Source organism: Hirundo rustica, chromosome 9 (genome assembly GCF_015227805.2).
Source record: "Hirundo rustica isolate bHirRus1 chromosome 9, bHirRus1.pri.v3, whole genome shotgun sequence".
In the NCBI taxonomy this organism is placed as follows: domain Eukaryota; kingdom Metazoa; phylum Chordata; class Aves; order Passeriformes; family Hirundinidae; genus Hirundo; species Hirundo rustica.
In genome coordinates this window covers 9161090-9174959 of record NC_053458.1, presented here as the reverse complement: position 1 = coordinate 9174959, position 13870 = coordinate 9161090, and the positions used below count along the sequence as shown (strand labels likewise).

The following is a 13870-nucleotide window of genomic DNA, read 5'->3' as shown; positions in this document are numbered from 1 at the left end:
CTATAAATACTTTGAAATCTACTAATTCGAACTGCTGTTTATGTTGTTCATAATTATATTTATTATTTCTATTAGGTAAAATTAAAGAAACTGTATATTTAATACTGTGCTCATAAGCAGAGGAGGTGAAAAGAATCTCTCGTGTAGTCAGTGGAGGGAGGAGCAGGGTAAGAGGCAGGCTTAACCTTTTCTCTCTGCAGACTGTAAAGCTCATCAGCTGTTTAAGCAGAGATTGCTGGCGGGGAGGATTTCCAGTATGTAAAGGTTGCTTTACTGATAAGTATTTGGATTAATCAGGAAATTTAAAGCTAGGAACATGGACAAACATGCTTGACTTCAGGACTCTAAGTATAAAATATCTGAATTCTAAACAAAACTGAAGCATGCCTCAGATTTCCATTTTGCTCACTTTTGTGTTTCAATATGGTAAAGAGAAACTTTTTTTCAGCCCCCAGTCAAAAATCAAAGTTATAGGTGTAAGAATACAGTGTCACTGATTTATATTCTAACCCATAAGCACACATTTGTAATACCAATAATTGTAAGTTAACTTTTACTTTATTCCTAGTGAAGGACATCTGATCGTGTATAGTTCACTAAAGTAGGTGTTAGAAGCTCTGCTCTGTGTTTATGTACAAGTCTGTGTGCAGCTTTTTGAAAAGCAGCTACTTTGAGACCTTTTCTGTGCCCTGTGTGAATACAAATGTGCCTTGGCTGCTGACCCTGCAAAAGCAGGATAGTTCACAGAGCTGAGCACAGAGCTGGGCACCAGCACCCTCAGCTGCAATCCTGATGCTACCATGGATGTGCTGTGGACATGCCGCTTAACCTCTTCATGCCTCAGTTTCCCCACTGCTGAAATTAGAATAAAGCCGTTTTGCAGTGCTGCTTTCAGGCTTAATTAGTTGTTGCTCTAAAACAACTGCCACTGCTAAATGTTGTTTTCTAGTTAATGGTTTGTGTAATTCATATTTTCACAATTGCGTGTTTTGGTTATTGCCACAGCCGTGGCATGGAACCATGGCTCTCAAATTGGGAAGGCAGTGATAGAAATGGTCTATGCTTGGTGCTGGTGCCATTATCAATTTGTTCTTTTTTCTCAATTAAACATTTTATATTAGAGATTGACAGTGATGTGTATTCCAGAAAGCCTGGAGATCACGGCAAGAAAGGATTTGGATAATTCCAGATTGGAGCATTTTTGTAGTGGAAAAAATAACATTGAATAGATATTAAATTGACTGAAAAATACAGTTTAGTTTGGATGATAATGGAAAGGAATGATTTTTGACCACTTAGTTTATTGCCTTTGTTTAGAAGATATAACTTGTATTTTGGAATTATCTTTTGTTGTTGTTGTTGTTGAAACAGAAGATGTGATATTGGCTCTGATATATTTTTCTTTTTCTGCTGTGGTACCTTGTCAGAATCTCCTCTCCCTTGTTCTCCCACTGCCGAGGAAATGATGTTCATCAGCACATGTTCTCTCCTACATCTGCTCCAGGTCTGCAGCATCTTAAATTCCCATTTAGTGCTGACTGTGCACTTGTCACTTCTCCTCTAGTATTTTACCTGAACTCACAAGCCCAGAGCAATCCATCTAGTCCATGCTACAGCCATCCTTTTCAGTGGAGGTAAGGAGAGGTATCAACTAGGAATTTCTAACAGTTTGGTGTTGGCATAACCATCTACGAACTTAACACCTTTACAGTTCTAGAGAATAACATCTAACTGAAGGAAACAGCTTCCTGGTAACAACTTACTTCCAGCCATGTAGCGTTCAGGTTGATGTTGCTTGTTGTGACAAATTTTTTGTAGTTTGTGTGTAGGCCCTGTGTAGGGAAGAAGATTAATTGGATTAAGGAATGGAAACGTGTCTGCTGGTATGTGCATGCCTGTTCCTGGTGGTTCCTTGTGTTGGCACATGTGCAGCAGAGGAGCCCTCACAGGCACGTCTGGTATCAGGAAAGACAAAAGTAAAACAACCTAAAGTGAGGTCCTTAAAAACCTCTGTCTCTGTAGTGGGTCTGTGCTAAGTACTGCACCCTCTTCTATTCCCTGGAAATCCACTCTGCTTTCTTACAGAGGCTGGCAGGCTGAAGTCTCCAAGCACAGGGTATACAAAGGATAAGGAGTAGCCTGTTGTTAGGCTTGAGTGAAGGATACAAGAGTTTCTAAAGCAAAAATACCTCAAACCAGCTTGGTTCGTATTAAATCACTTAACCGTGCAACTGACACATTTTATCTTCAGGATTAGCTCTTGCTCCTCATCATGCTCGTATGGGACAAGCACAACCATCAGCTGCCCCAGCTTCTTCACTAAGAGGAAATGTCACCAGCTCTCAGGGGGACAGTCCCAGGCAAAGGCTCACACACGCTGGAGATCTTTGCGTGTGCGGTTATGAAACCAGAGCTCAGTGGTACCTGCTTAAAACTTGAGCCAACATAGCACCAGAGGGTGGTTTTGAAGTTCACATGCTGCAGGGTGGATGTGGCTGGTCAAATTTCAGTTACTCATCAGGTGGTAATTCAATAGCCCCTGAATCTAGATGTTATTTCAGAGGGAGGTCTTGCTGGCCAGCTCTGGTAGGACTAACCAGAAAATGTGAAGTTGAACTATTTTAGGCTTCTGCCCCTCTAAAGCAGAGTAATGTATGTGACATCTGTTGAGTGGAAATCAGGTTGTCAGCAGAGGAAAGGGATGGTGCATGTGCCTGTCCTCACTGCGCACGGCCATGGGGAGAGGCTTGCCCAGAATCTGCTGCTCTCCCTGCACATTGGGCAGCAGCTGGTGACAATTCTTAAGATGCTCACTTTGGCAGCACTTGGGGGAAGTGAAGGGCAGTGACTACAGAGCAGTCTCCTAACATTTCAATGTCATGGCCATCAATCTAATTTTAAATGAATTTTTATTATTTAAAGGCTGGTATTGGGTAATGTTCCTTTAAACAAGGGTGATTAAACTTGATTAAATGCTGTTTAGCCTTGGGGCTAATTAACAGACTGGTAAGTGGCAATTAAATATCAAGATTAGATTATTGTTAAAGTCAATTGAGAACTGTTCTTTTTGGAGATGAGATCTGATAATTATTGATTATTTTCACAAGCCTTTTTGGTACTAACTGCTTTTTCTTCCTCTGAGAAGCCTTCCATTTTTCAGGGTTCTGACATGGGTCAGTGCTTAATTTTCTCTTTAAGAACAGTTCATATAAAAGTCTTAATAGCAAGCTTTATTCCACTGTTACTATAGACTCCTTGATATTTTTCACATATGGGACCTTCCAGCCATCTGCTCTTTAAATACTGAATGGTTGATGATTCACAGATACATGGTTCTGTGTAAGAGCTTAGGTTGACTATAATAAGTTTTTATTTTCATCGTTGTTGCTTTCACCTGTGCAGCTCTTGATCCTGTTTTATCCTGTCTTTCTTTGTTGTAGTTTTGTTTACTTGGTTACGGTGCCAGTGATAGCCATTCCTGCTTGCTTAGAGCAAAGGTTCATCTTGGCAAGTTACCACTGTCATTGATCTACTCAGCTTAGCACCTCAAGTTAGCCAGGCAGTGATTCATTTCCATGGCTATGCAGGGAACTGCTGAAAAATATAACAAGAAAAACTTGTGCCTTTCTGTTAAATCTTCCTCACTTTTTACCTTTGGTATATTGCATTTGCAAGAATTTGCACATACGTTCCCTTCTTCCTTATATTTCGTGGTGCCATTGATAATTTTATGTTGACAGATGACCAACTGTTGGTGCATCTGATGTCAAGACAGATGGCATGGAAGTTCATGGCTTCTGAAAGAATTAATCTAATTAAGATTGAAAATATTTTATACATAACCTTTGAACAAATGAAAATAATGTAAACCTTGCAAGAGAGTAAAAGGAAATGTGGTCTGATTACAGTAAAAACAAATTGATAACAGGTGGAATAAGACTGCTGTAGTTGATGGAAATGTGGGTTGGAATTAAGGTCATGAATCTTTAGGAAGAAAAGAGAATTATGTCCAGGGTTAAACAAGTGCTGATTCTTGTCTTTGGGATCTGGCTTGCACTCTTCTGGGGGTAACAGGAAAGTCAAATTGCTGAAGAAGAAAATGAGGCTGTGTTTCACAGCTGGTCCTCTTTATGAGCTGGCAAATCTTCGTGCACCCATATTAGTCCTTTAATTTAACCAAAATATGAATTTACAGAATTTTTTGATCTCAAGTTGCTTAAGTGATGTTGTGAATTGATTGTTTTAACTTGGAAGTGATGAACCGTGAGATTAAAGGAGAGTTCAATTACCCCCATTCTAGAAAATACTACATTCTGTGTAACACCCTCCGTAAGATATCAGTAATTCTAGAAACAGTTTAATTTGTTTGTGGTAAAAAGGATGGAAGTGTCCAGGTGCTGTTTTTCTGGCATCTCTGAGTGCTGCAGCTGAGGTGAAGTCTCAGTGGAAATTTGCTTCAATTTCCTAACAAACCAAGGGAAGAGTTGGCTTCAGCTGGATCATTCAAGGGGCATTTTCTTGTGCTATTTCAATTTCATAAATTCATGCCAGTTGTGGAACATGTTCTTATAGGGGTGTATGGTGGTGGTTATTTTTATAGGAATATTTTCCCTTGGAAATTCTAGCTTTAATGAAGTATATTGGAAATAGCTATTAATTTTTTTGATAGCTTTGCAGAATAGTTTAATAGATTTTTTTGCTAGCCTGTACAAAATCTGGCTGCCATTTGTGGATGTGATGGTGACCAGACCCTTGCTGTCTTATTTAAGTAAAACAAAATGGGAAACCTAATGTTGCTCCAAAATAGTCTTTAAGCACACTACATAATTACTTGATCAGTGTGTAATTACAATGTTATGAGTTTTATATAATTAGAATTTTATGGACATCTGTGATATAATTTAAGAATATATTAATTTATTTACATAAAAAGCCTATTCTAGGAAACAAGTCTTTAATCAATACGTGTGGTAAGTAACAAGAATATATTATACATAGGCATTCAGCAAATGTCCTGGAGGGCTGCCTGCCTTTATTTAAAGCCTTTTTTGTACAAGCTGTTGCAATGGATGAGGGGAGACCTATATTTAGAACTGCGGCTTGTTTGGGTGTGTGAGTAAGGTTGAGTGGGCAGTGTCCTGGGCCAGTCTGCTCCATTGCAGTGAATCCAGTGGGCTTTCCAGATGTGCAGGGTGCTGGTCAGCAAACCCCACCAAAAGGTGGGGATGGGGACATCCACCTTCTTGGAATGGCTCTCCTGTTAGAACGTGGCTCTTTATCTCGTGCATGAGGATTGCTGGTGTGCCTCAGTGAGAGTCTTGTTACTCCAGTCCTGCTGCTTCGAGGCAGATGCAGAAATCCCTTCTGTAGCATATGGATGTATTCTTGGCACACACATCCCCAGATCACCTGAGGTTTGGGATTTGAGGACTGCATATATTTTACAAGATCAAAAACTTTTCAGAATTCAGACTTGATAAGTTTCCTTGTTTTCATTTTGAAATGCCTCAAGGCTTATCAAATGTTGTCGATGGTTTCATATCTTTGCTTAAATTTTGCTTAGCATAAAGTCACTTGATATAAGTTTTATTTTTTTTTTTAAGTTAGAAATTCCTATTTGACAAATGTTGGAGGATTAATGATGAGGCCTATATTTGGCTTGAATGACATTTGGAAATTGTTCTGGTTTTGCAGTAAGTGTTATCCTCCTGGTTTAGTGCTTGATTTGGTACAGGTTCTGCTTTCTTAAATGTGCTAAATAATTGGTCAGAGTTGACTGCAAGACAGCATAGTGTCACTTTTGGAAACAGTGTAGATCAGCAATTCAAGAATAATGAGAAACAGAACAACTTTAGGATATATCATTATGCATAATGTGAAATGTTGAATTTTGAGTAGGTAAGCTTTTGGCAACTGAGTTCTAATCTACATCTCACATTGAATGAAGGAGCTTCCCAGAATTAATTTCTTTTTTAATGGAAATTTTTCTCCTTATTCCTTTTCCTTTGTACTGGTTATTGTTCTTGGGAATCGTTTTTCCATCTAAGAAACCACATGGGAGGGACACACTGGTGATACTTGAAATGTGACAGGCTCAAATAACTTCTTGTGTATCTTGAGCTGATGGGAAACTGTTTGTTTACTCTAATATGGTTGGGAATATTGAGGCATGGTGGCCTGAATGGTATAATTTTTTCATGTGAAGGCATTATGCAAATGCAAAAATCCCTGCATCCTGCCTGGAGCTGCAGTAGCAGAAGAGTTAAACCCTGGGGTTTGGAGCCCGAGGTGTGAATTCTTGTCTCCTTCCAGGCTCACCATTTGGCTGCCCTCCATGGGACTAATTGTAAATCATAACCTGGTGGTTTGACCTGGGAAATTGGAGACTCCCAGAGGGGAGCTTGTACTTGCGACTTTAGAAGTTGAAGAGCTTTAGTGTTTGTTGGCCATTTTACCTATAAACCACATAAGATTATGGTTCATAACTGGTTTTTCTATATAATTGTGTTTGAAGGCTGTGATCTGCTGGGGCACCTGTGTATGAGCTGGCTCATTTACTACCCTGCACTATTCAGTGTCTGGGATGGTTGGGACAAGTCAGCAACTTCTAGAGAGGAACGAAGAGCTAGGAAGGTTCTTAAAAGACTGTAGTAAATATTGAAGCCTTTCTTTTTCTGTCCTTATCCTCAGATAACAGTGAGTTCCTCAAATGACAGTGGCGTGCTCAATTCTGTATAGAGCTTTTCCTTCCAAGTAGTCTCTCCTTCAAAGACTTTTTGATCTTGAATGAAAATACAGAAACAAACAGAGCACTGAAAGATTCCTGGCAAGGGAATAGTTCTGAGAAAGAAATAAAATTCTTGACCAGACAGTCATGTGTTTATTATTGTTGATAGACAGTGCCATGCATTTTCCAGGATTTGTTTTTAATTGGACTATGAGGCAACCAGGGGCTATTTTTAGTTTTAATTTGGAAAATCAGTGAGTGTGCAAAGAGGCCTGTTAATGTCCTGTGCTGAGGCACTAATAGTAGAGATGTCCTAGCAGTGAGTAGCTGGTGTCACCTTCATGGCTTGGAGCTGGGGGAAACAGAGGTTATTTTACACAGCTGTGTGTGTCAGCCCAGGACTGTTCCTGCTCATGAGCAGCAGGTTCCTTTCCAATGTGTTTCCTTAAAAAATTGCTTTTTGAAGACGTGTTACAGTTTTAATTTAGTTAGATAAACCATTTAGTGGATCAATATTAACCTGAAATCTTAAAGAGGGTTTAGGATGTAAAGAAGGAAAGAAGATCTCAGGGTAACTTTTCACCAGTTTTTGGAATGGTGTCTCATTTCAGCTATATCTTGCTATCCTGAGCTGTGGTGAACTTTTGTCTCAAATTTATGCTCCTGTTTGAATATTCATAACTACTATGCCAGAGGGCCTGCAGAGCTTCATCTGCTGTAAATGGACCCACTCGTGCTCTTTTCTACAGGCTGCATCTGTGCTCCCTTTTTCTTCAGTATCTCCCGCTTCCTGTTTTTGTTCATTCATCTCAAATATGCTTCTTTTAGTGCTCTAAGTTCTCTCTTCCCCTCATTTATCTCCTGAAATTTTGCTACTTTGGCTAGTTGTTATTATTCTGTCATTCAATCCTTTATGTGGTACTTGAGAGCATAATCTTCTAACCTAGTTTACATTACACTGTCATTATGAATAATTAATGTTCTAAAATAAAATCTTTAAACCGTAATCTTTGCTGTGGTGAAAGAGCTCTGTGTGCTTTTGTTTCCTTCCTGTTCTCCCTGTCCTTTCCTTTCTTCAGACCTTTAGGTCTTTAGAGCAGGGATGTTATTGATCCAGCCGTCTGGGGAAGACTTGCTGTGCACTGAGAATTGCATTGTCACATCTCTGGGCTGAGATGGGCATTTATTTATATAAACACCAAAAAAAGATGGTTTTGGAAGTAATTCTTTTGATTCTCATCAAAGACATGCTGCACAAGTAGACGTGATAATGTATGTTCAGATTATAGCTTGCCTGAGAAGGTGAATATTATTTTTTGTACTCTATTACATTTTTGGTTTTGTTCCTGAGATTCTCACTTTTATTTGTGAGCAGATGAGGAATTTGAAATAGCAGAACAGGTCAAGTTATAATTCTCAGCAAATTTTTAGGGTAAAATTTTCCACTGGAAGAAATCTGGTAAAAGTCCCTACTAGCTTTCCTCCACACTTCATTTTAATGCAACTGCTTGCCCATTCTGCTTCCGAGAGACTGGAAGATTCCAGAATCATTAAACGTCCAATTTCCCGAGTGAATCAACACACAAATATTGACCAGAAGTGTTCCTTTAAAGTCACGAGTGTCTGCATTGCCCTCGCAGAGAGCTCGCAATTAGTTTGAGCAGAATGCAGTTGATTAGAGCTGCGCTTGTCTTTGGCGTGGAGGAGCGGCCCGTGGGGACGTGTCCCGGCCTGTGCCCCATGGCTGAGCGCGCGCAGCCTCCGCTGGTGGCAAGATGGATCTCAAAAGTGGGACCTGTCGCTTCTGCAACTTCCCCCTTCTCGTCAAGAGCAAGGGCAGCTGCAGGCTCGGCCGCCGGACGCCGCAGTCGGTGTTTTACATCGTGCTCTTGTAAGTGGTCGCTAATGCGAGAAGCGTTCCGTGGGTTTGGAGCCGTGCTTGCTCTGCAGGAAGGGTGTTCTCCGGACACGCAGGTGGTGTTGGTGTGCACGCCTCGTCTATGCTCTCCCCGCTTACGTGTTTGTTTAGGAGCCTGTGCGTTGTACTGAATGGAAGTAGGATTTGCTTTTCTTACCGGCTGTGTTTTAATAGGTAGTGCAGAAAATGTTTTTGTTAGAAAATATTTTTTTAAATTGTTTGCGTTTGTGCTTGAATTTTAATTTTTTTTTTCTTTCCCTAATCTATAAAATCTGTATAATGCTCCATCTCCTAATAAAAATTTGTAAGAAAAGAAAATAAAGTGAATACAAGATGGATATTCCCATTTATTAACACTTTCTCCTTTTCTTTATATCTGAGATGGCTTAAAAGGTCATTGGTGAGGTGGGTTATGAAAATAATTTATTTTAAAACCAAGAAATTTTGTTATTTATTTTTGTTTCTGGTTCTATTATTTAGATTTATTTTGCCATTTTTAATGTAACAGTAGAGTGTAGTAAGATACAGCATTGCAAACTGATAAATTTTGGTTTTAGTATTTCAACATGAATGTTTCTCTGGGGACTGCAGAAATCATTAGGAGCTCCATATCCGTCCATTCTGTACTTCATTTCAAAGCTGCAAATTCAGTTTGAGTCAATTTATCTTAATTTAATAAATCTGCTTCTATGTTCTCACATTTATGTCTCCACTTATATACAGGTAGACACACATGTTAAAAGTCATACATAAAATAAATGTCTTCATTCAAGACCTTCTAAATAATATGTGTATTTTAGGAAACCTTGGTTTTTTAACAAATCACCTTTGTGGGTTTCTCAGAATTGCAGTAGAACAGTTGATGGAGTTGGATCAATCTGTAGCTATTTAAAAATCTGTGGTGCAGGCTTGTTCTCATGTTGAATCTGTTTGTATGTTATATATTTTTCTGGAGTCACAAGCTGGAGTACTTTGTTTGTCTGACAATTGATGATGTCTTATCACAGTTTTCCCAGACTTTTAGATTAAAAGCTAAGCTTTTGCTGTGAAGATTCATTGTATTCCAGAGGAATGGCTAAAATAGGGCTCAGTTTCTCTTAAAAATGAATGTCCAAATAAGGATGTAATTCTGCCTTTAAAACTAGATAAACTTTTTATCCTTTTTTTTTGTGTGTCTACTAGCACCCCTGATGTCTCCCAAGCATGGTTTTGATTTCTCATGTCTCTTTTGTACCATGCTTATTTTGTAAAGTCTATTCTTATCCCATGCTCTAACTTCATTAAGAATTTATGTTTGAAAATGTAAAATTCATCCTCTTCATCTGTTCATTACATTAGCATTCCCCTTGCTCCCAGAATAACTCTTCTTAGCCAACATCCTACAAAATAAGCTTTTTGTCCCAGAAAAGCCATGGTAAATGCAAGGGCTTTACAGTGTCCTTAACATTTCAGCTGAGCCTAAGTGTGTTAACCAGGGAAAGAGGAAACAAGCTGTGGAGTGGAACATCCTGCACCGGAGGTTCGGGTTGGAGCAAACAACCTGAATTATACTGAGAAACAAATCAGATGCCAGAGCTTGTTTTAGAGTTCAGGCTTGATTTGGTCTTCTGGGTAATACGCTGTGAAACAGGTGACAGCACTCCCTGCTCCCTGCGCACCATGTGTGCCCTGAGCCTGAGGCACCATGGTGATCCTTGGCACACGCTGCTGTCTTGGGATGCGCTGGGAGTTTGTGGTCCTGCATAGATGAGAGGAGCCCTTTTTGCTTTTGTGAGGTGGTAATTGAGAACTGAGTAACTCAAAGCCCTCTAATTCACCCACTGAAATACAGCTCAGTTCCCTCTCTTTGTTGTTTGCTTTGTTCATTTTATCTTAATTACATGCCTGTTGTCTTGGTTTACTTTCAGCCATCCACTGGTATTTCTTTTTCAGTCCTCACTCCCTACAAAGACACAAAGTCTGCCAGCCACCTTTGCTTCTGCTCTTATCCTAATTTGTCCTTTAGGCTCTGCACTGTAGCTTCTCTGTAAAAGGGAGGGGAATAACACCTGCTTTTTCAAATCTTTGCTGACATAGTTTTGTTGGAGTGGTTATGGACCATGTCTGTCAAGGGCTGTGTGTTACAGCTCTTAGGGATATGTACAGCCCCCATGCTACAGGAATTAGCAATAGCCTGGTGGTGTTACTCAAGTACAGGGACGTGGAAAGAGATGGAAAAGCTCTGCAAAGAGCTGAAGTGCTGTACTTCTTCATGGAGAGGCTGCTGCAGGCTGGAGTGGCAGGAGAAGAGATTAAGTTACCTTCCTGTTTGCAAATCCAGTTGCACAGTGAATTCATTAAGGCTGTATTACAGGTTAAAAAGGAAGTTTTAAGTGCTTTGGGATAAATAATACATGACAAAGATGAGGAAATGCTATGGTGGCAAGAGGAGGCTCAATCTGTGTTTTTTCCTTTGGATAAATTTTGGCTGGTGAAGAGGAGGGAGAATCTTTGGAGGAGGATGTTGGGGTTACAGCAGCACTCTGTGATGCTGTGTTTTTTGCAAGTGCTACTGAATGTCCTTAATTGCATTTTGGATAAAATGTTAGAAGATTTCTGGGTAAACAGGAAGTGACATTTTCAGATTTGATTTTCAGTATTGTTGGTTTTCAAATAACATTTCTCAATTTTTATGGCATTTGAATCACATATGGAGGTTACATTTGATTAAATTGGACGACTGACATTTGAATCACACATGAAGAAGGCTGGGCTAGGGAGAGAATGCAAGATCCAGTATTTAACTTATTTAAAGAGGATAATTGACCTTTCCATGGCATCTGAGCCCAATTGTCAAGTCTGTGAGTTTGAAATTATGTTCAGCTTATGTTATATTGGAGTAGCTGAGCATCTTACTAGTGTTACTTGGGAAGGATGGCATGGAATATTAACATACTAATAAGTGATTTTTTGTAAATAAAAATACAAAGAAAGAATATTTTAAATTAAATATTCATAGGATTTGGGGCACAATTAACTTGATATTTTAGCACTGCTCACCTATCATTTATTCTTCACTTAAAAGATTGTGAGCTGTAGTGGGCGTCCACTATATCTGAGTGAGTACAATTTTGTGATAGTTGTTTTAGACTGAAATCAGAGCAGTTGCTTGTGCTTAGCAGTGATATTGTAGTGCATTAGATAGCATTTCAGGCTGTCCACTAGGACTGCAACCCCTGTTAGTTCAGTAACTCTGCCCAATTAAAGTTACATGAGGAGTTGGCAGCTTCCATGCAGGTGCAGTGCCTGATAGCTGCTTCAGTAAATGTTTCTGATCCTTTGAATCATTAACTAGTGCAGTAGGATGTTCCCTGCATAGGGAATGCACACCAGAGGGAAGTTTAGTTGTTCTTCATCCCCAAAACCCTTGGCCATCAGCTGTTTGTTTAATTTCATACACATATGTCTTTGGGAGCCCTTTTATACAGAGGTAGCCATTGAAATCCATGGGAGCCACTGTAGTAAAAGAGTATGACTCTTCAGATCTGGGGGTGGCTTGGTGATTTCTGCCCCAAAAGGAAGTTTTATAAGGTTTAAGGTTTTATAACTTGGTAAATGAAAGAAAAGTGGACCTTGAAGATACATTCAACCTAATGTTTTCTGTCAGACTGTTACTTAGGAGTCTCACAATTGCAGGCAGCTCAAAGACAGTCTGTTCTTCCCTTGCTTAGGTCACTGTTCAAATAATAATGATGCCCCAAATAGCTCAACACACATCTCCCATGTAATTTTTTTTTTTTTTTTAAAGGGACCTCCCTTTTTTTTTTAAACATAAAGGAAGAATTTTCTCCTTTCTCTCTATTGAAAGACTGAAGTTTTCTGCTGGAATTTTTACACCTTACACACTTCACTGTATAGTGATACAGAGCAAGTATCTCTTCACCTGTGTTAAATTATGCTTACTTATAGTAGAATAATTTTCTGTGCTCGTTGGTCATGCAATTTAAAGTTTAAAATAAAGTCAATATGCTCTTTATAGAGCTAGAATGTATCATCTTTTGTTGTGACTTCTCCAAAGAATTTGGCTTTGCTAGCAAAATGGTTTTAATTTCTGGGTATTTCTAGTGAATAATCCGTGGATTGCAGTCTAATGACTATTTTTAAAAGTTGTGTCTCCAAATATCACATTTCTATGTGAAGCTTAATACAATGTAACCATTCAAGTGATGGCATAATAAGCAAGTTACTATTGGCTTTTCCCAATAGTATTTGAACTGGTTTCCCTTAACCGGTGTAACTCATGAAATTAATTTAATTTGAAAACTACTCCACTATTACACAGTTCATTTTGGTTGAAGTATTTAAAAATATAATCAACACTTAGTGGAAACTTTTCCTAATACATAGTCAACTTAAAATGTAGTCAGGAGTTTTGATTGGGATATTCTTTCTCAAAATTATCTCATTGATCTGCTTGGTACTGCTTCAGACTTTTCAGGGAGTTTGGCTTACTTCTAAAATGACAGATTTTATTTAAAAGAAGATGATCTTATACTGAGGAAATTTATTTAATGATAAACGTAACTGCTGTAAAAAAAAAAGTCCAGAAAGCAATGGGTTTCATGTGAACTGTTTGCCTAATTGCATTCTCATTTAATGTCAGGCTTAATTAATATCCTACTTTGGTAATGGTAAAGATGAGAAATAGGGAAAGTCGTTGACACTGACCATTTGTAACTGTCCAGTGGATGCAGTGTCATTAGGAGGGCTCTGGAAACTGCACATTTGCTTGACAGAGAAATACTCCATCATCACGGAAGCTGCTGAAATGTTCTGCAGGTGGTCTTTTCAGAGGACAAGTTGGGCATGAAGAAGGGAAGGTGCATTAGGAAGATTGATGGAGACTAAATATCCTGAAAGGCGAGCGGGAGAATGTTAGAAAGGAAGAGGTTTCATTAGGCTTGGAATAACTCAGGGTCTGGAATTCACAAAGAGATGTTAATGTTATTATGAGTTAAATACAACAGAAAGCTCATATTATATCCTATTTGTGTGAGTGTGCTCTTGACATACAGATATGGTATCTTTTGAATTAGTGAGAAGTTTCTGGCCCACATTTTCCAAAATGTTTTGCTGATCATGCAGAGACAGTAAGACAGTTCCTTCAAAGGATTTAATTTGTCATTGTAGGTGTGAGAAAACCCTTACGCTTCCTATATTTGTTGCTGCTAAAGACAATTCTGCAA

At 39.0% G+C, this 13870-nt stretch overlaps 1 protein-coding gene across 7 annotated transcripts in view; it reads left to right on the top strand.

Annotated features, from left to right (window-relative positions):
• Positions 1-13870, top strand: part of MAST2 (microtubule associated serine/threonine kinase 2) — a 187842-nt gene that overhangs the window by 88362 nt on the left and 85610 nt on the right. Inside the window, exons 2-3 of one of the 7 annotated variants that reach the window (XM_040072323.2) lie at positions 569-601; positions 1428-1634. The exons of 5 other annotated variants lie outside the window; for them this stretch is intronic. In XM_040072323.2, the coding sequence (XP_039928257.1) occupies positions 569-601; positions 1428-1634 (240 nt within the window). The remainder of the gene's footprint in view (positions 1-568; positions 602-1427; positions 1635-13870) is intronic. One more of the 7 variants, XM_040072324.2, reaches the window with a different exon arrangement.